We start from the raw sequence: 26,635 nt of genomic DNA, 5'->3' as shown, positions 1-26,635 counted from the left end.
AATCCCTGTGTTGTTGCTAGACTTAAAGAAGGCTGAAGAAAATTGCTGTGACACCATCTTACTACCAATCTCTATTCTCAGACTCGTATACCAGGCAAATCCTTCTTCTGTTTCTTGATTTGAGGGTTCACTTTTAACCTGTTCCCCCCATCTTTCAATACAACCCAGTTGAACAACCATTTCTGATGCATTTAAAAACAAACAACAAAACCAAACAATCAAAACCAAAACAAAAACCCACAAACTGAACTCTCTTCCAACTTTTACAATTTTATTCCCATGTTTTATTTTTAAATTATCAGACTACATGTTGATGACATTGCTAGCCCTTATGTAAGGGAAGACTCCTGGGCTCCTAGAGATAAATGTTAACTTTTGTGGCTTTGTTATGCTTATGGTGGGTTGGTGGGGGTCGGTTTGTTCGTTTCATTTTTTGTGGTGGGGGTGTTTATTTTGTGTGTGGTGTGTTGTGGGATGTTTTTGCTGGTGTTTTGTTTCATTTTTTTGGTTGGGGAGATTGTTTGATTGTTGGTTTTCGTTTTTGTCATGGTTTAATCCGAGCTAGCAATACAACCACAATAGCCACTCACCACTTTCCCTACCCCCCAAGTAAGGGAGAGAATTGAAAGGGAAGGGAGAAGCTTGGATTGAGATAAACACAGTTTAATAAGATAACAAAATACTAGTATGCTACTAGTAAATATATATATAAAATAGAAATAGAATATAAAATAAAAGATACTGAATGCAATTCCTCACAAACTCAGTCCACACCAAGCAGCCAGTCCCAGGAGGCAGCACCTGGTCCCAAACAGCTGATCTTGAAGAGACAAAAAAAAAAAAAAAAGAGCAGGCGGGCCCAAAGGCCTCTGCAAAAGGGCAAAAGACCAAACTAAATGTCCCAAACAGAATTCTCCTGGCTTTGACAAAAAGAGCAAAGAACGCGTGAGAGAGAGAGACCAGAAGATCCCGACTCTCCTTAAATATGAAGCATGATGCTAATGGGATAGAATATTCTTATTGATCAGTCTGGATATCAGTCAAGCTCTGCCCCATCCGTGCCCCCTTTCCTCAATGCCTCTCACCTGTGGGCAGAGTGCCAAGTGTCCTTGGCTCTCAGACCAGAGCAATTAAAAACATTAGCTCTGTGCTTGGATGTTATCTCTTGTTCTCAAAGTAAGTCCAAATAATGACCATGCTAGCTATGAGAAAGAAAGGTTTCTAACTGCATGAAGAAAATTAACTCATTTTCAGTCAAACCAGCACAGGGGTTTTTTTCACCTTAAAAGTGAGGAAAATCACAGAGGAATGGTTAAAGGCTAAGTGTGCAAATATAAAGGACTGTAGGCTTCCCATTTTTAACAAAACTGAAGGGACTTCAATTTTTTAAAATAACTTCCTTTTCTGCTTTGGCTCACTGATTTGTATTATGGAGGAGGAGATGTTGGCAGTAGAAATGGCTCTTGGCAAGCGTGACTGAGTACCTGCCAGGGGCTGGGGAGGGTGGAAATGCTGTAGGGAAATCCAATTCTGTAACTGTAGCTGCAGTGAGTGCTAACTAGCATTCCTTGTGCACTGGTATGTCCTATGTAAACACTGCTCGATCAGGTGAGCATCTATCAAGTCTACTTCTTTTAATGGTGAGTTTAAACACAACCTTGAATTCTGGAGTTCAGTGAACAGAAGCAAATGGTGGAAAACGTAGTGCTTTTTTTCTTCTACTAAGGCAGATAGTTGAAAGAATTCTTCTCTTGGTCAGATCCTTAATCTTATACTATACACTTTATTTCAAGATCACAAATTCTGATTTATTTCAGTTAATTTCTTATGTACACAAACTGTCACTTTGTATTTCTATAAAATGCCTCTCACTTGTTTCAAAGCTGAGAATTGATTTAGAATAATGTGATAAAAGGAAGTTGAACTTTTTAGCAAAGATGTTAGGGAATAACACTTTTCATACGATTTATGTCTCTTAAGATGGACTGTGCACTGCAGTATATTAATACATTATATGTAGTTATGTACTGATGGTGAATTTCATTCAAGTAATTGAAAAAGGCAGAAGTAGACCTTATAGTTACATGTTGGTGCTAGAAATCTCACTCAGTTTTAATCTTTACATTTGGAAAAAAAGGTTTTCAATGGGATCCACATCTACATTTGTTTGCCATGAAACATTTTCTTAAATTATCCATTATCTTTAGGACTGGTCCTACAGACAATTGACAGGTGCGTATGTTTAGATGGAAAATTGTTTTCCACTGGGGAACTGGGAACAAAAAGTGATCAAAACATCAAATGTTATTATGTTCATAACTTCATTAATTTACGCCACTGGTTTCCCTGAAATACAAGTCAATTCAAAGTGGTTTTGTTTTAACTTTGTATAAATAGAGGGAGCTGTATTGTCTGCAATAGCCAGACTGAGTACAGAGAAAGCACCTGGTCACTCTCAAACTTAATCCAAACTTAATGCCTCTTTATTGATGTGTATGTGGTATGAAAAGAACCCTGTATCTCTAGTACAGTGCTAAATAGAATAGATGCCTGTTATTGGGAAACCCTGTGGAGTTTTTCATCTCTGCCATGACTCCATTGCGTAATGTGTGCTATATGAATATATTTGCTTGCATAGGCTTGGATACTTTGATTTGTTGGTCTTTTATCTGGTTCTGTGAATTTGTTGTATGTCAAGTATACAATTTTACATTTTTGGCAGCAACCACTGTTATGGCTAAGTATATGAAGTTAGCAATCCAGGAAGAAATTTTGATCATGAACTAAATGAATTTTCTTACAGAAGTATGTGTGTTTTGTTTTTTTAAGGTGAGGTTATAGTGGAAACTGGAGATCTGTTGCCGTGTAAGATTTGTGGAAGGACTTTCTTTCCAGCGGCACTGGTGAGTGGTATGAGCACTGTTGGCTCTTAGATCTGATAAATTGATAAGAGAGTTAAGCCATGGTCACTATAACTAAATAAAGCACATCTGGGTGCTTGGTTGTGGTGTTGGTATGGAGTTTTTGGGTTGTTTGTTTTCTCACAAAATATTACCCGTTCTAGTTATCTCACTTTTGAAGCTTAGAAGGAGGTTATTTTTATTTCAGCATCCCAGCACTTTCTGAAAATACCCGCTTCTAAAATCATCTTCTCTACGGTCACAGAATCATTCCTTGCACATGTAAGCCCTAGCATAATGCAGTTTCAGCTAGTAAATTAAGTGTCTTGTTAGGTACCTTCAAAATGTTGTGTTCTCCAGTCTCAATAGAAATTGCTGTCCTTCAGCATGAGTAAGGGTTTCAGACACCTTTGATTTGTCTTGACACTCAATGCAAATGCTGTCTACCTGCCATCAAATTTTATTTGCAAGGAGCAAATACATGCGCCTCTTATTTTTCTTCTTCATTTTCCAGTTTTTTGTGAGAATGTATATGCATTTGTGACTTCTGTAGTCCTGTTCTAAAAGTACTGGCTGGCATATATGTTTGACTGAAAGCAATCTCATCTTATTCATCAAGAGTTGGGCCTTGTTTGCTGATTGATTCTGTATTGTCCTTTTGTTTTTTTTTTTTGCTTGTAGAAAAAACATGGACCTATTTGCCAAAAAACTTCTGCCAAGAAAAGGAAGACATTTGATTCCAGCCGGCAGAGAGCAGAAGGAACTGACATTCCCACAGTAAAACCTCTTAAGCCACGGGTATGTTATAATTTGCTCTGCATATGAACATTTTAGGAAAACTATGTATGCATAGTAAGAATGCTTATTTCTGCTGGCTATTTGTGATAATTAGATCAACTAGGATCTGGAAGAAATCTACTATAATATTGTGTACTGAAATAAGGCACATACTTGGCTTGAAGTAAGAGCTTCATATATATAAAGCTCCCTCTTTTTTGGCTTCTTAGCCAGAACCACCCAAAAAACCTTCCAATTGGAGACGAAAGCATGAGGAGTTTATAGCAACTATACGAGCAGCCAAAGGACTTAATCTTAAAGACGGTGGAAAACTCCCTCCACCACCTCCACCATCATATGACCCTGGTATGTAAAACAATCGAGTTCTTTATGGATTTGTTTTTTAAACTTAATTTGTGAAAATTTAAATTGGAAAGGAATTTGTTGGAATACATTATTCACAAGTTCTTGAAGATGACTATCTGATTATCCCTATGCAGATGCTGGTTTGTGACTGTGGGTCTGGCTGACTAGCTTCCTTGCATAGCAGCTTTCAATGCTCGTTACTATTGTTTTCAGTGCGTTGAAAGGTAGTTGTGGTCAGTTTGCAGGTTGTTACTGTGTTATAAACCATAGGCTGGACAAATTGTTTCAACACCTCACTTCTTTCCACAACAGTGTAACTGCTCAAAAAGGGCAGGATACCTTTTTGATTAGCTGCCAGTGCTGGACACCCGCAGCCTGTTCATATTGTAGGAATGCAGGTCATGTATGTTCTTCAGATGTAGTCTCTCCCATTTCTTGCTGAGTTCACATTTAGTTTCCTGTATGTAGTGCCTGCTCTAGTGTGCATGTGATCCTTCCTCTTGTGGTGGGGGTACTTGTGTTTTGGGTGAAATGTGTGGGATTTGTATTAACAAGAGAGTGACAGTCCTCAGGTGCCTTCAGAACCGAGGCCGGGTAAAGCATTTAGGCAGTCTGATGTGAGAATAAAATAGATAATAATAGATACTAGATGTGATAGTAGTTTGGGGAAGATATTTCTTCTTCTTGTCGTAAGAGCTCAACCATTTTGGAATGCCTATCTCTAACTAGCTGCTAGTCTTTTTCCTTTCAAAGAAAAGAGTTCTGTATTAGTATTTCCTAGTTAATTGCATGCTTTGCATTTGCAAGCAAGCAGTATCGCTGATTCTTTGATCTCCTGTTCCACCTTTTCCTCAGAAGTGCGGACTAGCCTCCTGGTATAAAGAAGGACCTTAAGTCACCCCATTTGCATTGAACTTGACTGCATATGTGTACTACCCACTTATTTTGGTTAGTTTGTACTTTATAAAGGTTACACTGAATCCTAACAGTTCTTTGGGACAGTACAAACAGTACTTCCAGATAGCCAGGTGGCTGTCCGGTGCTAAGCATTTTACAAAAGAATGAAGATACAATCCCTGATTCTTCAGAGTGTACATTAATCCTCTATAGTCTGATCCGTTTATTTTAGGGGGCATTCAAAGTCTTTTGTGGGAACTGAGCTATGCCCCAGCTAGTAATGTCTTTTCTTATTATCTAGAGGGTTCCATAGCTGCTTTATTGAACTGTTTAGCTTTATTTTTAATTTTTTTAATAAAACTTTGAGCCTGTCTTGGTTTGACCATATAGATACTATGGTTCTTTGAAGTTTCTGTCTCTTAAGGTATAGTTTGTGTTTGAGTATTCTGACAGTAGTGGAGTTTATATAAAATAAATAAATAAAAATCTGTTGTTATCACATTAGATTCCCAGGCTGTCCCTTCTCTGAAGGATTTCTGTGTTCTTCCTGTGTCCTTTCCTCACACTTCTTGGATCACAATTCATGGCTTGGTGGCCACTACATTATTTGACTTCCTCAAAATAGTTTGCTAATCTAAAGGGATAACTACTTAAGCCAGATCTGCTGCATTTGGAGTAGTAACATGTAATACAATTCTTAATTTTAATTGTATAATATTTAACTGTAATCTCGGAGGCAGTGATTGTTGAATCTCTCACGGGTTTCTTCAATACATGTCTAAAACCACCTAGGATCATACTAATTTAACCTGCTTTGCCAGTCTCTAGTTCTTCTGAAATTGATGTTTGCATGGTTTTGAATGCTATAATCTGGGGAATTCAACATCGATATCTCTAGACACTGAAATGTCTATCTGAAATTGCAGTCCAAACATTTTGCTTTCCAAGGGCAGTGTATTTTAAGGAGTATATTTCCAGCATACAGATGGGGGATCTTTTAGTGTTTTAAACATTTACATAGCCTTTCTGGGGTTTTTTTGTGGTTGTTTTGTTTCGTTTGGGGTTTTTTTGTTTGGTTGTTTTTTTGTTTGGTTGTTGTTGTGTGTCTTTTTTTTTTTTTTTTACCCCAATATTAGTAATATTTCCTGCAAGTAGTACTGTTTGTAGTGTGACTAAACTAATCTTGAAAAATCATACAGCCATCAATTACCATGTTTTGCTTGTCTCTATAGATATCTCCTAATTTTTACTGGATTTCCTGTGATTTTTTTTTTTTTGTTAAATTCCAGATTTTTTTTTTTTTTTAATTCATTTCCAGTGTTACAGTTAGTATTTCTCATTTCTTTCAAAATTGCCAGAGGAAACAGATTTTGTCTTTTGCTCTTTGTATGGGAAATGTTTTAATGCTTTTTCTTATCCTGAACAAACTGAACTATGTTTTTTAATTTATATATATACTTTTTTTTTTTGTAAATTTTTTTTTTTTTAGCCTCTTCTGTTCTCAGCTTCCTTCCAGCCGATATCCCTGCCATGTCCATATACCTCTTTGACCACCTTCTCTGCTGAATAGCATCTCTCAAAGTATTTCTGATTTTTCTTAGGTTTTTTCTCTTCCTCAACTTTCTTTCCTATTTCTCTTCTCATTCTTATCCATCGAACAAGAAACATCTTTTGTGCTACATGTGGACAATATTATGTTCCCTGGTAATCTGTATTTTGTTTTCAGATTTAAGAGACCTTAATTTTCTCTGGGGGTGGGGTTGATCTTAAAAGACTTTAAAACACTTTATTTTTTAAAACATGTTATTAATGTTAGATTTTTATGTTTTTAAGATTACATTCAGTGTCCATATTGTCAGAGGAGGTTTAATGAAAATGCAGCTGACAGACACATCAATTTCTGTAAGGAACAAGCAGCACGTATTACTAATAAGGGAAAATTGGCAGCTGATACCAAAGGGAAGCTTCCTACTCGAACACAGGTGAACTACAATATTTTTCTTGTAACTTGCAAATCAAGCTTGTTGAATAGTATGTTGTTCTTAAATGGAATTAGCTATTTTGTTCTGTACTTTTATTACTTGTGCTAAACTGAAATTAGGCACTAAACATGGAAGAGGTTTTTGCTTTCTTATGAGAGTTGCAGAGATCCATAGATCAGATGGCAGTAGATGCAAAGCCAAAGTCAGTTTCAAGCGTAATTCAGAGATTTGTGAAAATGGCATGTAGGGGTAGCAGCAGGAAGTAGATACACAGTGATTTTTAAAAAAGTTGAACTTCTGTTGTGCAAGTGTTCTGAATCCGATTCAAGACTGTTCCTTAAGGGGACAAACAAAGGTAGGTAACTACAGAACAGCTGTCAGAAATATTTTGGCTAATTAGAGACTTAGAGGAATTCAGGCCTATTAAGGTGAGAGGTACAGTAGTTACGATGAGAACAAATGAAGGATTAAAGCATATATGTTTTTTCCATTTAGTGGTAATGCTCTTTTTTTTTTATGGAAGCTGTGAAGAGTCAAATAGAAGCAGTTACTTAGTGATTCTTGCACTATATTCCAAATCAGTGCTGGGACTGGTTCAGAGCACACAGGTGAGAGGATCTGAAAGACAAAAATGATCCTGTCCTTAAGTATTCTTTTTAAAATTAACTAGTAATGAGGTGGTAATGTTAATCCCGTGAGTTCGCTATGGAAAATGATTAACAAAGCTGTAGAGAGGGGAAAATAAACGAAGACATACAGTTAAATGAAAAAAACAAAAACCAGTTAAATAATCTGTCTTACCTAGTATAATCTGTATGTATGAAAAAGCAGAGTAGCAGAAGCCATTCACATGATCCTGTACCAGAAACAGTTTACCTAAATAGGTAATCACAGTCATTTTCTCACAGTACCTGAGACAACTACCTGTCTTGTTATATAGATAGTTTGATTTAATTGCTCAAAATTTCTAGGTTGTATTTTGTTACAGTGCAAACCTGCTACAGTTAAGAAGATGCCTTCTGTAGGATCAATGCCACCATCATCATCACGCTTACCACAGCCAAGTGGTGTTAGCAAAACGGTTGTAGGTATGAAATGAATGTTACTAATTCTCCATTTCCTTTCTAAGTATTTGTTCTCAAATTATGTAGTAAAAGCAGTATAACTTTAATAGCTGGAAGGATTTCTACAGCATTGCCCAGTGATTTAAACTGTTGAAGTAAAAAAAATCGTAGGAGTTCAGTGTTACACAAGTGGATAAGATGGTGTCTATTTTTCATAATACGATTTTTTTAATCGATGTCTTTGTGACCTTTTTTTTTTTTTAAACTTAAATATATAATGGCTATATAATTTATTGTTGAAATTGATATAGTAGTTTGTAAAAATTCATTTAAAGTTGGAAGGGACACTGATGACCATATTTCCATCAAGACTCTTGAGCACGTAGGATTCTTTTCTGTTTTATATATTGGGTCAAATTAAGCTTTCTTCTGAATTAAACGTGCAAAATCATTGTGTGTAGTAATGTATAATTGTAGCTAATACTCTTCTCTCAATGGAGTTTTTTCTGTTGCTTAGTTTTGTAACTAATTTGTATGCTGAATATGATTGTGAATTGGTGAAAATACGTAGTCAAGCCATGTATATTATAACTATGCAAATACTGGTCTTATTCTGATTTCAGATATCATCAGGTATCAAACATGTTCTGTTTGTACATACTTGGACATTCCAGACTTCTTTCCTTTTGCTTTTTGAGGAAAGTAATTGAGACCCAATGTTTTTTATTGGAATAGAACATCATGTTTCCATTGGATATCTTCTGTAAATTTTCAGAAACCTCTTTGCTTTTTCCTGGTATCTTGAAACTTGTTCATATCTTGATATTTCTAAAGCTCTTGTTTTGAATTTACAATTTAAAACTAAATAATAATTGTATCTTTCCAGCAGCAAAATCTTACATTTTCTTTTATTTCCATGCTTACTTTCAACTGCAAGGTGCCTCTTCAAATAAAGCACTATCTTCCTCTGGATCCAGTGGGAGCAAAATTCAGACATTATCACCAGCTCACAAAAACTCATTGGGAACAGCGAGCCCACAAGCAGGGTAAGTTTCCATTTAGCGTTGTTGTTTATGCTTTATTTCATATTTTAGTTGTGCTAGTTCTAGAAGTCTCTGTGGTCTGTTTCACTTGCATTTTTTTTTTTTCCTGAGAGAAGTGTAGTGTTTTTGAATTTATCCTTTCTTTATAAACACAATTAATGTTTAAGGAACATTTAAGTAAGCAGAGATTTATTTTCTAATCTTAAAAGAACACCAAAAGAGAGCAAGTGATAAAAATAGATATAAAGTAGATTAAAAAGTTATAGAACATGCAGAAGTGGTTGAAGCTATAATTTTTTTCTTTGTAAAAGTGAAGAGACTTAAAAAAGGAGGAAACATGAAGCATGATTTCCTTCAATTTGTGGAAATTAAATAAAGAGGTCTCTGCCACAAGCCAGTTTTGACAGGATCTTCCCTCTTAGCGCAAAAGGGTGAATACTTTGCCTCTTCCCTTTCCTGTCTTAGAATACTCAAGAGGCAAGAAATGAGCTCAAATAAGGCAATGGAAACCAGTACTCTACAACAGCAACAAGAAGTGGTAGATGGTAGTTTACTGGAGTTCAGTGAAAGTGCTGGTGCAATCAAGGATATTAGTGATATTTCGCTGGCAGGGGCAGTCAGTACACACTGTCTCAAATAGATATATGGAAGGGATTGAAGAAAACTAGCAGAATTTTACAGAAGACTGAGGAGCACCAAGGAGTGCTGGGAGAAAACAAAAAATACAACAAAGCGATTGCAGTTTTAACATGGGTGATTGAAGGAGACTTATTCTTATAAATATGTGTATCAGATTGGTGAAGGTTGTATAAGGTGGAGAAAAACAACGGCTTAGCCTTGTGAGGAAGAAAAAGAACATTCTGAAAGAACTAATGGGGATGAACAGCTTTATTAATTACACATAACTAGTGATTTTTAGTTTATCTCTCTTAAGTCTTACAAGTTATGCACAAGCTCTGTCACACCTCCCTCATAACACTGTGTAGCATGAAGATGTAGTTTTGTCGCTCCATGTTCTGCCCACTCATACTAAGTCTTTCAGACACTTACTGGAGGTAAAGCCCATGAGGTTGTCAGAATTCTTTTTCTTTTTATTATTTCCCTCCCCTCTGCCCTCCAGTGTCTTTGGTCTACAGTTCAGCTTCACTACTGTTTGTAGGCATCTATACTTTGACTGTCATAAAGTCCCAGGCTCTGTTACTCACTGATTTTTATATCCCATTTTTCCATTTTCAGAAGTTGAATTGACACCTACTGATGAGTGGCAAACAAGTAGGTCTGCAAACCATAGTAAAAAATGCTGGGATAATTTGAAGGCATGTGTCTGACCCCAGTGGTGAATCCCAGCTGCCTGGAAAGGCTTTTTCCTGTTGATAGGGTTTCTAATTGCCGTCTGTATTGATTTGTGGGTGGGCACAGATTTGGTCTTCACTTCCTAACAAGGAAGCTATATTAATTTTACTAGTCAGTTGCTCGCTGAACTTACTACTTTGTATTCTGTAGTCTTCCATTTCCTCTTCTGAAGCTTGGAGGAAGAATTGCGACGTGACCAAGCCAAACAGCAGTTAATATGTGGAGAGATGTTTGCACAGGTTCTCTCTGTTCACACATGCTATTAACTGCAAATAGATGACTTCCAGTTGGCATAGCTCTCAGATAATTATCTCTGCTGAGAGGCAGTGAATGTTAGCTTGGCTTATAACATCACTTAATTGCCTACATGATTTTCCAGTGTATGGATGTGAGTGTTTCTGCCAGCAGTCCTTCTCACTTCTCTGTTCTGAAAAGCTTGTGTTCACTTCTTGTCTTTGCCAACCAGTCCTTATGATTTCTTACTGGCCATTACTAACTAGGCTTCTCACAAATGACTGTTAAATGTGTCTGTTTCTTAAGCATTCTACCTGAGACTGAGCAATTCTTCCTTTTGCTTTTGACTATGTTGCATTCACTTCTGAGAACAAGCTAGTCAGAATTTAAGTTGAAGGAAAGAGGTGTAGGAGCAGTTACAACATAGAAGTGTTAAATGCCTGATATTGGTCACTTGTGACAATTTTGACCTTAATAATCTCAGCCATAGTATTGGGTTATATAGGAAAAATACTTAGGGTTCTATTGAAATACCTACAAAATTACATCAGAGCAGGGACTGAGACACTAACAGTCAACATCCTAAGTGAGAATAGCTAATATTGTAGCGACACAGATTTTAAACATTAAAACATCTTATAGTTTAGGCTGTAGTGAATTTCAGCTAGAATTACTTTATAAATAGTTTATATTTTTATTTTATATTATTTTATTTTATAAAATAAAATAAAATCGATTTTAAAGTTTTATAAGAAAACCCTTTATTATGATGAAACGAGGTATTTCTTTCGCTATATTTACAATTTAACCAGTAAAATGACAAGCCATAGGATGAGATCTGGGATTCTGTTGTACCAAAGTCAGGCAGAGCCGATGATGTCATGTTCTTCCTTCTGAGTTGTTAGCGAACTGATTTACCAAGCACAGTGTTGCACATGTATTGTTTTAAGGCCAGTCTTTCAAACGGAATGTTAAGAGATCACAATTGATTTATTTATTTTCCTTGACAGATATTTAAGAGCATACACACTTTTTTGACCAGCCTAAGTTCCAGTTGTTGCTATAAGAAACAAGCTCCTGCAGTTTGCCCTAAGGCAAGCTGTGTTGTTTTGTTTGTTTGTTTGTTTTACATATTTTTGCCTATATTTTTTTTAACTCCAGGCTTGGTAGAGAGGTAGTGAGGCTTAATAGTAGGATTACAATTGTATTGTGCAATATCAAGGATTAATTATATGGATATTGGAAGGAAGAAATTGAATCAGACACTGCTACTTTCTGTAGAATCACGCTACCTGTTCTCTGTGGCGAATATGCAAAGTGGCAAGAAACAGCCATCTGATGGCTAATGCAACAGCCAGTGATTAAAATATACAAGCGTGCAGTTTCCCTCTTGCTCTTTAGGTGGCGTTGTTGAACTGCTGCGTGACACTTCTGACAGACACATGAAGCTGTTTCATGTGTTTGTGTTAAACATGAAGGCTAAAAATTAGCTGGTTCTCTAAGGTGTTCAGTTCTGTAAAGGAAAGATTCTAGAACTTCATTTCATATGAAGTGCAACTTCAATATTGCAGTAAAAATTTATATTTTATTTATTATTATTTTATTTTTTTATTTGCAAACAAATTTTATCAACTCCCTTATTTTAACTCATTTTTTGCTATACTATTTCTTTTTAATCTGAATTCTCCTTTTCTGTCCTCCAAGTGCAGGAGTACTGAGAGAGTACGCGACAGCATCATCAACATAATCTGGGTCAGTGTTAGTGAGGCTTACTTTGTACATGTAGATCAAGATGTGTCAACTGAGCTCTGCTGTAAGAACTTTCTTTTTCTGCCTGGACAGAGTAAGAGCATAGGAAGTTATAAGTTTTAATGGAAGTGTAGCATAAGGGCATCATTTCTGAGTTCTAGAGAAGCAAGTGAGAGGGCAACAGTAGAATGTGACTCTGAACTGTAGTCAGTATGAAAAACTTCATTCATTTCAACTTTTTGATGTTGAAGAATTGGGAAAAGTAAAACTAATTCTACAGAGATTGTAGTTAGTCTTGTATTTTGATAGTGAATCATGTTAAGATCCGAAGTTTGATACATATTTTGTAAGAGTACAGCACTACCTTACATTTCTTGAGGGGCAGGGCAGTTCTAGTACCCTGTCAGAAGTAATCAGATCTTCAGGAGAAAAAAAGGGGTGGGTTCTTCCTATCCTAAGGCTACACAAATGGGCTAACTCCACCCTTGCATGCAAACTGTTTTGCATAGCAGAACTTGACACTGCTGTTTGTGCCAGCCAGAGATCTGCATGTACAAATTGTCTATGTATGTTTCATTTATGAACAGTATGGTGGTGGTTTGTTGTTGTTGTTTTTGTTGTGGTTTTTTTTTTCTTACTGGGACTTGGATAGTTATGTGGTTTTCAGTATAGAAAATGAACCCTTAGAAATTACTTTGTTATTTTTATTTTATTTTGGGGATAAAACATACTATTTAATGTTAAGCTGATCAGCGTTATGCCTTTTGGGAGTCATGTCTATTAATGACACATCCAGTACTGTCTTACAGCTGAAATGAAATGTGAGTTGCACACTTAACCAGTATCAGTAAATTTTAGGTTACATACATGTTTGCCATACAGCATGTGTAGCATTTAAAGACTTTATATTTTTAAAATGGTTTGTTTCTTTCATTAAGACTATAACTGACATAGCTTTGTTCAATGAAATCAAGGTAAATAAGAAGTTGTCTTAGTGTTCTTTTCATTTCAGAACATTTTTATGATTGTGCTTTTTTTCTTTAGTACATGAAAGTGCTGTCAGCTTTGGGGTTTGGTTTTGTGTTTTGTTTGTTTGTGTGGGTTTTATTTGTTTGTTTATTTGTATTTAAGTGTGGAAGAATACTGTAGTTCTTTATTTGGCAGTATTGTGACTGTTTCTAGGTTATTGTCATCTGTATTCTACGCTGCAGGTACCTGGAGTTCACAGATTATGTTGACAAATTGTTAAAGGTTTAGAAAAGAGCTAAGAAAATCATGATAGGTTGGAGTATATGGCTTGCCACATGAAAACCATCAGTCTTCCTTCTCAGTCCTTGGGAAATATTTAAAGAGTATGTATTTGCTCAAACAGGAGTTGATTAAGCATTTCCTGAGTTAATTAGTTTGAATTATAACATTTGTTTGGGAGGCAGAGTGGGAAGAACAACTCTAGGGAAGCTTATATTATACCCTGCATTGTTTGGGACTAAATTGTCAAGACTAAAATCTCCGTGTTCCCTGCTGACTTTATAATGAATGAATATAATTTAGTATTGTTGAATTTTTCTTCCTTATGGAGAGATTTCCTTTGATGCTTCACAGATGTAATGTAGATTGCAAGGTTCACACCAGAAGCTTCCCAAAACCAAATTATGTTGCAAACATATGGGTTCTGTGCCTTTTAATATTAATTTATTGGAGAAGGAGTATGAAAAGTTGTATGATACGAGTGTTGGAGGTACACAAGAGCCTTTTTTTTTATATAAATGTTAAAAGCTATATTGAAAATAACACTCTTCCTTGACAGCAATTAGCTGTTTAGTAATTTTTCTTGCATTGTAGTTTATTAAGGCTATGTGACAAGAATCAGAAAGCTGCACAGTAATTTTAAGAAATTATTTCTCCCTTTGTGAGGTTGTGTTTTGTTGGTTTTGTTTGTTTGTTTTATCTTATGACATCCCTTGAGGGGTGGGAAGCTTACAGAAGAGCTAAGCTTCGCTTACCCAGCCATTTCAATCAATCTTGCTTGGTTTGTTTCTTTACAGTTCTTTAATTTCAGAAAGACCAATAAAAATACTCTGTGTCATCATTTCCCAGATAAGGCTTAAGTTACTAGGCTTTTTTGAGAATAAGAAGAAATTTCTGTTGCATTGTTAATGTAGACCTGGAGATATAATGGGCTTTTTTGTAGGTTTTACGGTATGGTTTTAGATGATAAAAATACAGAGCTTTGCTTGAAGACCTGATTTTTCTAATATACGTTGTAGTTTTTCAAAAACTAAAGTTATTCATATGATAATGTGTGGGAGGATGGTGGTTTGTTTTATTTTGATGGGTTTTTATTTAATTAATTTTTTAAAAATTTTATTTATAGTTTATTCTTTTGGGTTTGTAAATGTTATCCATAATAGTAAAAAAAAAATGTTGAATTATTGCCTGTATGTATAGTTCTATCTATTATGAAAGGGGTTTTTTTTAATATGAAAATGAAGTTGTCTTTCTTTCAGGCTTTCCTCTGTTCTTTTCTCATCTCCATAAAAGAAAATAAAATGGAAGGCATATTATTCTCTTTGGGCACAATGTTCAGCCTCTACAAACAAACATAAGTTAAAAAGGAAAAAAATTCCTCTTGCTAGTTCTGAAGTTAAGGGGGCTCATTTTTACATCTCTGTTAGTAACTTTCTTAAGGTATTAGAAAATGACTTGTAATTATGAGCCCCCTTTTCTAGTTGTGATAAGCTAAACCTTATAAAAGCTATTCCTAAAAGAAAAAAAGCCAAATGCAACTCTGTTGTCCAAATTGTGAGGATAACTGACATTAGTTTTTTGTTTTGTTTAAAAAACAAAAAAACAACTGGAAACCTAATCCAAATATAGGGCTATGAAATCCTCTCTTCTTTAAAGTACTCTTTTGTTTCCTGGACTATTGAACTCTAATTTGCACTTTTTTTAAGTTAATGGTTGTTCCTTGAGAATATAAGTATTTAATTTTTTTTTTTTTTTTTTTTTGCAATAGCTTAAATAGAAATCTAGCAATCTCCTTATGAGTACCCCTTTATATATTTTAGTAGTAAGATGGACAAGTTAGGCCCACCACTGCGAACTGGAAGAGATGTGCAAAGGTTTTATGACACTGACACAAAAACAGGCAGTACCATCAAAAGACCAAATGAGTTGTTGCCTATTAAGAAGTAAGTATTACAAATCAGCTTGGTTTATCTGTTTTGCAGAAATGTTACTCTAAAGCACTGGAGTAGTAAAAGTGTGACCTTGACAGACATCTACTGCCCAGTATGTCTTCAATATAGATGCTGTGGGAGAAGAGTATGTAATGTAATTAGTATAAGTATCTGTTTCATACTAGATACACAACTTCATAGGAGGACAGGAAAGGTGAAGGCTTTTCTCAGACTTGATTTCTTCTGTCACTGACTCATAATGGACTGAGTAATGAACGTCTATAGTTGTAAACCTGAGATAAAACTGAATTTGCATGATGTAAAGCTGAAGTAAGCATTTAAGTCTGATAGCTGCACAAATATCTGCCTTACAGACAAATATTTTATGACAATGTAATTTTGTTCTCTTAAAGTCAAATAGTTGTCTATCTATTACTTCTGTAAGATAACCAGTGTGGTCCAAGCAAGACAGGCTTTGTGATGAGAGGTAAACTCTTGCATTAAGTCAAACTTATCTCATAGAAAGACTTCCGAATATTCACTAAGTTTAAGATCTAAGTTGGGAAGAAAGGCCATTCCAATCTTTTAAAAAGGGAATAGACACTATATTGTTTTTAACCCTTTGATATAATTTGGAAGATGCCAAATTCAAATGGGCCGATTCTTTGTAAACAATACCTTAAACAATACTGCGAAAGAGAAATTAGTAATGATTTATGTGTCACATACATGGAATGTAATACTTTAAATAGTAGAAAAGTGTCCAAATCTTTTGATGGTGTTATAGTGTTGTAATGAAAACTGAAGTACCTTTGAGGCAGGGCCAGAATATTTGAACTTTGGTTTCTATTTGAAGAAGCAAAAGGAATGAAGGGGTGCGGGGGGAAGCTTTTCTTAGACAAACAGAAATGTTGTTGTTGTTCCTTTACATTCTTGGTTAGAGCTATAGATCCTGTGAACTCTCAAAAATTAGGTCAGTTTTTCATTTTATAATGCGTTACTAAGATGTTGAAAATTTGTCTTCATAAGTTGCTAAACTTGCGTACAATAACCCCTATCTCTGGAGCGATTTTGCTTCTCGAGAGAACTTCTTTAAGAGTAGAGGCACTTATTCTGCTCTTCATAACATCGTTATTGTTCTTAATGCACAAACCCAGTGGACATTTATATAAATCTGCCTTCTTTGCAGGAAGCTATTCAATAGGTTATGTGCCAACAGCACTGGACAGATGTGAATAGCTACTAGCCATTGTTCAATTCAGTGTGGTAGTGTGGATGGTTACAGTTCACAGCAAAGGATTTTGGACTTTGGCATCCATGCATGCTGTTAGTGATAAGGAACTTATTTATGATTTTGCACAGAACTATGAGCTGTTGGTGACAGTGACAGCTATCAAGAATATCTGAAAACACCCTGTCTAGGAAGGAAGCTTGATATTTCAGTATTTCATAGCAAAATCCAGCCACATTGTAAATGCATAAATAAAAAAGGCAAGCTTCTTTTACAAATTTCATTCAGTTTCTAGTTTTGCAAGTAGTGGTAATTCAACTAGACATATGACATGAGCTGTTTCAGGAAGGGAGGTCCCCTTCTATCCTCTTTCTTTTGAAACTGAGAATGGATAATAAACATCTTTAATGGTATGTCCAGATTTTAAGAGTTCAAGGTGGCTTTGGTACACAGCCTCATCTGCCATCAGGCTCCATTAATACTTCATGTGATACAACTTAGATTAGGGATTTAGATACCTTTGCAAAAACAAAACAGAAAATACAACCAAACAGATCAAACAACAGAACTGGAGAAATAAATAGAAGTGGCAGAGGTTGGGCAGATTGGAAGGGACAAAGCTCTGGTGACAAAAATGGAGATAATCAGGAATGTCTGACTTTGTTGGAAGACATCTGTATCTAGAGATCAGATTACAACTTAAGGATGCAATTTCAAGATTTCTCATCATGAAACCTCATGCTAATTATGTGTCTAGATCTGGGATGAATGAAGTTGTAAACAGTGGCAGCCTGCTACTTCTGTTGATTTACTCATCAAAATGGCAAAAATCATTGCAGTTAATTATAAGACTCATATTAAAGTTTCTAGTCTGAATATAAATTTGATTTTTTTTTTCTGTACATTTAGAAGATGAATTGGGAAAATAAAATCTATAGAGATTATGCAGAATACTATGTTTAAACATTTCAGAATTAAGATGTCCCATAAAACCTTTAATGAATTATGTTTATCTGTTCATGGGACTCTTCATCCCTCAATAAACAGTGTGGACAGTGCACTTTCAGTGTGGCTTTTGAATATTCTGCCCTCCCCTCCACCCACTTACGAATCATGGTTTAAGGACACTGTGATTTCTGGGAAACTTCTCTAGTGTACACCTAGCATTAGAGTATCAAGTGAATTTTCAGACTACCTAGTGAGATGAGGGTATGTTATACATATTTTAGAGAATGGAACAGCTGAAATACAGGAAAGAATAGTGGACAATTATTCGTGTTAATTTCTTTCGAATACCTAGGATTCCTAGCATTATGTTAAAAAAAAAAATTGCTAATTCAGCGTACACCTTGAAGAGGCTTCACTTAAAGAAATTAATGCTGTTAGTTTTGAGAAAGTAATATGTTGGTCCCAAGTTGAAAATCCAGAGACAACTGAGTCAGTAATACTTTTGAAAAACTTAAATTTAACTTGGAGTTGTCTGAATAGGAATTTGAAGCACAGTCATTCTTTGCATCATTGTCTGATCATCCCTGATCCATTATAAGTACCATTTCTGTGTCTACAGCTGAATTTTTCTTTATGTGCTTTCCTAGCTTCCGTAACAAGTAACAGTTGAGTATGTTTGTTCCACTATTGATCTAGTGAATTTTACTCAGTTGTAAAGAAAGGTTTCTCTTCCATGTAAAATGAGATGAGGGAAATGACACAGAGTATTTAGCATCTGTACTGTTGTGCATACTTGTAGCAATGTAATTTAGGTTACACTTAGAACTTTTATCCTGGCCCTCTGTAAATTCTGAAAGACTGACATAACTTTTAATAGTCTTCCATTCTGATAGAACTTACTACTTTTTTTTTTTTTTTTTTTTTTTAATTAATAAAACCATCATTAGACTCTCCTTGCTAAATACTGGCTGGTGTTCTGCTCAGTGAGCCAGAATCTTTGGTGGTTCCACTCTACCTGTTGCATGTAGAAACTATTTGTGTTAAACTTGAATACTTTAGATACGTATAATTTCATACAGAATCACAGAATGTTAGGGATTGGAAGAGATCTCAGAAGATCATCTAGTCCAATCCCCCTGCCAGAGCAGGAACACCCAGATGAAGTTACACAGGAATGTATCCAGGTGTGTTTTTAATGTCTCCAGAGAGGGAGACTCCACAGCCTCCCTGGGCAGCCTGTTCCAGTGTTCTGTCACCCTCACTGAGAAGAAGTTTCTTCTCAAATTTAAATGGAACCTCCTGTGTTCTAGTTTATACACATTGCACCTTGTCTTATCACTGGTTGTCACTGAGAAGAACTTGGCTCCATCATCATGTTTGGTTTTTTTTATAATGTCCATGAGCCAGTCCCATTTATGCATTGGTGTTCAAGAATGAGAACAGAAAAACTTGGTCATATACAAGAAATGACTTGTAGTCTGTCAAGGTAGACATTAGAACACACTAACTAACCAATAGTGCAGAATCTACCTGTATTTTGGTGTGATAGCAAGTGAAACGCTGTTCCATTTAGCTTGTCATTGTAAGACTGAAGTTATAGTTCAAATGCAAGTTCATGGCAAAGCTTTTCTGTGTGCTCTGGGTAGGAATTAAGTGATATTTTTATACAATTAATTGGTGTGTAGATTGATGAACTAATTTTTTAAATATCATTTGTAAATGTATATTATTTTTGTGTGTATATAATTCATCAGATATTTACTCTCTTTCAGAGGCACAACAAAAACACGGACATCAACCCCTCCTAGTGTGGCAAGAACCATGAGCACAAGTGCTCTAACAAGCAAAAGAAAAACTAGCAATTCAGACAGTTACTCAAGGTAGCATTTAACTTTGTGGATTTTATCAGCAATAATACTTTTATTAAAAGGGAGTGCTTATTATTAAAGAAATTGGGGAAAATATTGTTCTCTGCAGTTAATAGATAACTCATGATCAATCTTATTTGACATGTTTAAGATACTTAATATATTTTGCGTATTTAGCATCTAACGGAACACCTTTGTCATCAGCTTTCTCAGATGTGCACAAAAGGCTCTTAGAGATGTCGAAAACCTCTTAGGAGCTGTTGAAAAAATAAAGAAGTGTACTTCCAAATGGGAAGTGAGTGGTTCAGTTGAAATGACATTAAATTTGCATGCCAAGCACACAAATTTTCTGATGTCTGCACTTTAAAAGGGTAGGATAAAAATCATATTGCTGTTTTAGTCTTTCTTGTTTTAACAAACTAAGTTTTAAGTTTTCAAACACTCCAGTTAATCTAACTAGTGAATCAAATATTTGATGCTTCTCCTAAAATTTCAGCATTTTTTGTTTTCTTGAAACAAAGAGGGGTATCTGGAGATAAGTAGGGAAGTCTGGGTAGAGATATAAGGTATATAATAAGTAAATAAATAGAAAGTGTAAGTATGAAAATGTCAGTAACAATAGTCATTCACTTCAGAGATTAGAATAATCTTGCATCAAGTTATGCTAAGCTGTATTACAGAGAATGTTCTTTATCTTGGAATTTCCAGGTCTGATGGTAAAATGGGGTATGACAGTGGAGACCACTCAGTCAATGGAGGAAGTTCAAAAAGCAGTGAAGGAAATTCAGCTGTACATTTATCCAAGTTCTGCCATGAATGTGGAACAAGGTATCCAGTGGAATGGGCAAAATTTTGCTGTGAGTGTGGAATTCGAAGAATGGTTGTGTGAACATATTCTTAAACGCAAAAAGAAAAAGAGAAATCAGAAGCATCTGCTATGTACTGCTGCATGGAAAGCTAGAGCACTCCGTCCAGTTAGATTTCATGCTGCAAACATATTGAAACATCACATTGTAATTTTCTGAGTGCAATCTTCTGGTTACACAGTTATTTATAAACAAATATATATACTGTATATAAAAATAGCAAGTACCTAAAACTGTGCCATTCAAGGAAATACTCTTTAATCCCTGTTAGAAATATATAAAATTAAGGTAAAAATGTGTAAAGTAACTTAGGTAGCGGAAGTGGTTCAATGTAATTTTTCTTGTAAATCCTACTAGGTAAAGGATTATTTAAATCACCTATGTAGGATAATACTTACCCATGTGTAACTAGCCATGAAGAACTTGGGCTTCAAAAGTTTCTCTGTGAAAGCATTTCCTTAATATGTGACAGTAACTTAGATGCTGTGTTGTAAGTGAAAACAACATGAGCAACTCCTTATAAATTCCTAGTTAAAAGTGCAAAAAGTCTGGATCCTTTTAAACTCTTTAACAGTGGTATCCCAATTGGACTTTCTAGTAACATCCTAGGGTTTTATTTAAAGAATTGAAGTAGAAAAGCTACCTGAGAACTTTATTCACATGTAAGATGGAAAGCCACAAAAAAACCTGTTTCATGTTCTGTTTTCCAAAGAGAATGTTAATATTTGTATGTATTTATAAGGACAAATATGGTATCATCTTTTTACTAAGTTCCTTTTGTTCAGAAATACTTGTCGTCTTCCTCCTGTGCTCCACTACGATTAGCATCTACAACTTTTATGCTTTTTGTCTTCAAAGGTTTCCAAAGGTCCTGCTCCTTTTTTCTCCTCCCTCATTTCCTGAAGGAGAGGCAAAGTCTCTGCTTTTATCCTACCTAAATGTTGAACTCTTGTTTTGAAAACAGCTTTATTGATGTATCCAATACAAAAAAAAAAAAAAAGAGTCCCATTAAAATGTAGGTTATTAGAACAGTAGAACTTGATGTACATAGTGACTTTTGTATTCTTATTCCTGTGCAAATAGCACAGCTCATATGTGAGTGCATAATGGAGTAACTGTGCTCCACAGGTTTATGTGTTAATACCTTACATGTGTTTTTTTGCAATCTCGTTCATTCTTGGGCTCTAAATAGCAGTCTCTTAAAGTTAGGGACAGACTTTGTATTAATTTGTTGGGAAGAAGGGTCAGGCCCTGGAAGAAGTTGTTGTGGTTTATTTTATAAATTACACAGGATATTAAAACCATTCACAAAACAAATCACTTGTGTCTGAATGTAGCGATTTGTTTTGTGAAGTTTTGCTTTGAAGTGCTGGCACCATCTTATGCATGAAAAAACAATCTGAAAGAACTTTATTGTGCCTTTCCCACAATAAATATACTCGTTTTGTCAGAAATGGTTACTTTCAGGTCACAAACACCATTAGTATCAATTTATATAATTTCTTTCTAGCTTATACAAAAAATAATGTAGTGTTTCATTATAGCAGTATGATAATTGTTTGCATTTTCAAAACCTGTGATCACCATCAGTGGGGGCCAATTTTGAAGAAAGTGTAATTGAAGAAAAGCATCTCCAAAGCAGGTACCAGTCTTGGAGGGTGGAGAGATCTAAGAGACTTGATGTAGTCATGTTGCAGGCCACAAGCTATTGATGTTTTAGAATTAGTTCAATGATGTTGAATTGTCTGACGCTTTTTATACAAAGAGATTTTGAGAGATTATCCTTCATTCAGCATAGTCTTGTTTTATTATGTTTTGTGTAAGGTGGCTACTGAGCATGGAAGGATGGATGACTGGTAACAATAGTTAGAACTGACAAATCTTAGCCAAATTATCTTCTAGGTAGTTTAGGTTCTAGGATCCATATTTTGTCACATTCATATCTGTACTTGGAAAAGCTGGAATCCTGTGTCCTTTGCATAGATAAGCCTGCTTTAGAAAATTTGCCCTGGGCTTGGGTCATGGAGGTCTGCAGACTGAATTATTGCAAGCTGCATGTTCATCAGCAAAGATCCAAGTTCAGAATAGGTTTGAGTTAGTGAGGAATCAATTCCTTTGTCTGGGTCAATGAATTTCCAGTTCTTGTTTCTGCTGAAAAACGCAGCTTACCATTTAGTGAAAATGCTTTCTACAAAGAGAAAGTTTAGTAAGGAAATAAATACCTCCCAGGATTTCGAGGATTACCATAACTGTATAAAAAACAGTGACTGTTTCTCCTTTGAATTGTAGGTGGCAGGTTTCCTAGTTTTAAATCAATCCACATGCAGTTACCTTAGTTTCTGCTTTTTGAGCTGTTTGTGTAACTGTTTGCTTCCAATGCAGCACTTAGTAAATTACTTGAGTCACAAATTTACTTCATTTATAGTTCTTTGATTTATAGCAAGGACTAGACAAGGGATTAACCTGAACTAAAGAGTTTTTAAAAGATTTCCTGATCTTTCAATTTGCCATTACAAGAAGGTCTAGTGAAACATAAATGATTGTTGATAGTAACATTGGGTAATGTGTGTTTAAATCTACAATAACTATAAGCAGACAATGGAAATATAATTGTCTGGGCTGTTTACCACTGTATAGTGAGACTATCAGAGGCCTAATATGTTTCCATTTCATCAACTGGTTTTGTTACTGAGTGACTGGAGTCTCTGGTGTTACAGACCATAGACGGTATTACACAGGTTATCAGCACAGATCACTGTGATTCCATCTCAATTGCATGTTTGTTAGGAAATAGTAGATTTGTTTTAATAATGCTCCTGCAAAACTAAGTATGGGAAACAAATTTGCTATATTTAAATAAAAAATAAACTGTTATGGGAGATGGACTTTGAATTTTGAATCTTTAGGTACATTACATGTGTCAGGAAGTTCACAAATTTAATTTATAACAACCTAGGTCCAAACCCTCTTGCCCTAGCCCTCTCTCCTGTATACTGTATATGGATACATACACTGACAGTATTCCAAAATGTCTCAAGAATAAAAATATTTATAATTGTGAAGATAAAACTGCTAGATGATCTGTGCACCACTGATGCACTTCACTGATGAGTCTGAATTTACCCAGTGTCAAGCTCTGGATGCCCTGTTGACAGATGTTTAACTCAAAAGCCAAAATTCCTTAGATAGTGTGCATGAGCACACCTGTATTTTGTGAGAACTCGTAAGTTATACAAATGTAAAAAGTTGTTTCGGTAAAGCGAAGTTGATACAAAACAGAACTGGACGCTGCTGAAGGATTGTGAAACCTCAGACAGCAAACTACTAGTAGTTACTGTCCATTTAAAGTGAACTTTGTTGATGTTATTCTATTAATAATTCCTATACCAATGTCTGACCCTATTATAGACTTTTACTGTCTGCCACATCTTCCTAATGTGCTTACTTAGGTTCTTCCATTCAATTGAAAAAGAAAAAAAAAAAAAGTCAAAGGTAAAATTCCATATAAAGAAACAAGGAAAAGGCTGTTTTTGAGGTCTGGCCTGAGGATATTTGTATTTCCATTCTGCTTTTGTGAATATCTGTTATACAAGAGACATCTCTGTGCCAGAAAGGAGCACAGGATCATTGGAACTCTACTGATACAAGTGCAATGGAGTTATGAAAAATACCAGTTTCGCTAGTAGAAAAAACATAGCATAAGGCTTAATCTTTACATGATGTGTCATACACAGGTTTGTATTTATGCATGATACCCCAGGTAGTTTCACATCTGAAATCTCTAAATATACAGCAACTTTGGTATAATGCTACAGGGATAGTTATACCCCCAGTCCTACACACCGCTCCAGGGGAGTGGGCATGGGGAGGTGCTTTTCCACTGTTTCAGCTTGTACCTATGAAATGAACATTTAGGCAGAACTTTTCAAATTTGCCAAAGAGACTCCAGGAGTCACTGAGCTCCCGAGTGGGTGTGAGGGGCTCACCCCGCAGGGCTGAGGCAGAGGAGGTGGTGCAGGGGGAGCTCCCCATGGTGCTCCAGGCACCGAACCCCCCGCAACGCTTTCTCAGGCTCCTCCACAAGGTGGTAACTCCAAAATGTATTGTAAGAAATGACTCAGTCCTCAAGCGTCATGGGAGTTCTCTGTTGTCTGAGACTAGGTCTTAATTCACCATTGCAACTGAGAGGTAGCGCCTGAAGCGCCGTGTGCAAAACAAAGGGTTTTGTGATGCCTGGTTATGCAATCAGTGGAAGGAGGTACGGCTGCAGTAGTTTAAATGATAATAAATGAGGTCTGTAGCAGTGCACACTGGTGTAGGCCATGTAAATACTCTTGAGTATAAAATGAAATGGTATTGTCTATGTATTGCAAAGTTCTCAAGAAGTGCTAGTTTCCATCACATAGACTTCGTAAATGTGCAAAGAACAAACTTGTTACAAGAGGTTTTTTTTAATCTTGGATGACAAATGTGTGTTTTATAAAAGCACTTTTGGCATTTTTTATTCTTTTCAGTTTGACTAAGCTATGAATAATTATATGGATTGTATGACAGTAGAATTTTCATTTTTGGTGAAAGTGGTTTTGGTGACTGATGAAAATAGTTTTATTGCCTTTCACATAAAACTCACTCCAACTTGTGGTGGTTTTGTTGCTGATGTTTTTGGTTGTTTTTTTCAACTTGCTAAGTAAGATTTGAGTTACCTCATATTGTTGTTGGAAGAAATGATAGAAAAAATATTCTCTAGCTGTATTCAGCAGTTACTTGGTAGGTATTTTCTTCCCAATATTCACAATATAAGAGATTACTCTTGCTTACTAGTTCAGTGGGTTGTTTTGTTTTGATATATCGTTCTAGAATATACATTTCTGGAGGATCTTACTTAGCCTCATTCCATTTCATGTTGCCAGAAAATAGCTTGTTCAGATTTCCTCTAAATTAGTGTTTCTTCTTTACAAAAATAATCAATAGGGAAATCATATTTCTGCAATGTGAACATTAGCTTTTGAGTTAGCAAATCAAATATTCAGTCTGATATAACTGAATGTTGAACTTAAGTTCCAAATACTAGTGCATGGTTTACCATAGTTCTGTATTTGGATTTGGATTTCTGGCAGAAGCAGGAATGGATTTGGGTCTAATCTGTAAAGTGCTGAGTGTTCTATGGCTGTTACAATACCTACTTTATATGATTGCTCTAGCTCCTGGTTTCCATCCTTCATATGATATACTTAGTATGTATCTTCATAAGTTTATTTATTGATGTTCCATGTTTTTCAATGAAGTGTTTATTCATGTGTTTGAGGTGATTGATTTTGTCAGCACTGTGTTTATTATAGTTTGCCTTGCCCCTCACAACATTGAATATTTGTGTTTGTGACCATCCAGTATTTTTTTTTTGCAGAATTCCTGAGTTTGTTTGCATCTTATTTGGTATAATGTGTTTATTTTAAACTGTCAGTTCTATTTTAATACATGTAAATCACTACCCAATGCTAATTTGCCACTTGTTAACAATAAAGCAAACATGCCAATAAAACTTTGTGATTCACACATTTTTGGAGCCAAATGTGAAATTGTCTTAAACAAAATAGCATAAGTATAGGTAACATCATTTCAACTGTATGAATATTGTGATGTCTTTGCTCTCAGGTACACCAGCCCTGATGTGAGGATCATCCACTGTCCTCTCCTAGCGATCGGGAGAGAACCACTTGGTTATTCCTTTCAAAGGACAGGTCTTTTTGATTGATTTGTGAGATGACATTTGGACAACTCAGTCACCTTGAAAACTACTCTATACCAGATATTTAAATCAATGTGACCTGCTTATATAAAGTTAACTCTCTGTCTCTTCTTTTTCCCAACTATATAGTGACCTTAGTTTATACAGAGCCTATCACTGTCATACCTGTAGTAAACTATTGTGGTTTTTTTTTTCTTTTTAATAAGGCTGTAAGGTATAATATAAAATCTAAGCTTGATCTGGGCTTGTTCTCCTTCATGAGGTTAGAGCACTTGTGTTGATGAAATGATTAAGCAGGGAAAAAAATAAGTTATATTTTTCACTTATGTGAGCAGAAATTGTAATAAGGGTTTGGGTTCCTGATTTTTTTTTGCTAAGTACACATGAGTAGAGACCAATTCCTCTTTTCTTTCAGCTTTTTAGGGGAAGGGC

The 26,635-nt window shown here is 35.5% G+C and overlaps 1 protein-coding gene across 2 annotated transcripts in view; it reads left to right on the top strand.

Moving 5' to 3' along the window:
- Positions 1-25,996, top strand: part of ZC2HC1A (zinc finger C2HC-type containing 1A) — a 35,230-nt gene extending 9,234 nt beyond the window's left edge. Inside the window, exons 2-10 of one of the 2 annotated variants that reach the window (XM_065829947.2) lie at positions 2,830-2,903; positions 3,582-3,698; positions 3,908-4,043; positions 6,774-6,922; positions 7,911-8,010; positions 8,924-9,032; positions 15,434-15,556; positions 19,496-19,603; positions 20,300-25,996. In XM_065829947.2, coding sequence (XP_065686019.1) covers positions 2,830-2,903; positions 3,582-3,698; positions 3,908-4,043; positions 6,774-6,922; positions 7,911-8,010; positions 8,924-9,032; positions 15,434-15,556; positions 19,496-19,603; positions 20,300-20,480 — 1,097 coding nt within the window. In that variant the 3' untranslated portion in view covers positions 20,481-25,996. The remainder of the gene's footprint in view (positions 1-2,829; positions 2,904-3,581; positions 3,699-3,907; positions 4,044-6,773; positions 6,923-7,910; positions 8,011-8,923; positions 9,033-15,433; positions 15,557-19,495; positions 19,604-20,299) is intronic. The other variant, XM_065829949.2, reaches the window with a different exon arrangement.
- The last annotated feature ends 639 nt before the right edge of the window (positions 25,997-26,635 follow it).

Source organism: Patagioenas fasciata, chromosome 2 (genome assembly GCF_037038585.1).
Source record: "Patagioenas fasciata isolate bPatFas1 chromosome 2, bPatFas1.hap1, whole genome shotgun sequence".
Classification (NCBI taxonomy): Eukaryota; Metazoa; Chordata; class Aves; order Columbiformes; family Columbidae; genus Patagioenas; species Patagioenas fasciata.
This window is presented reverse-complemented; position numbering and strand designations above follow the sequence as displayed.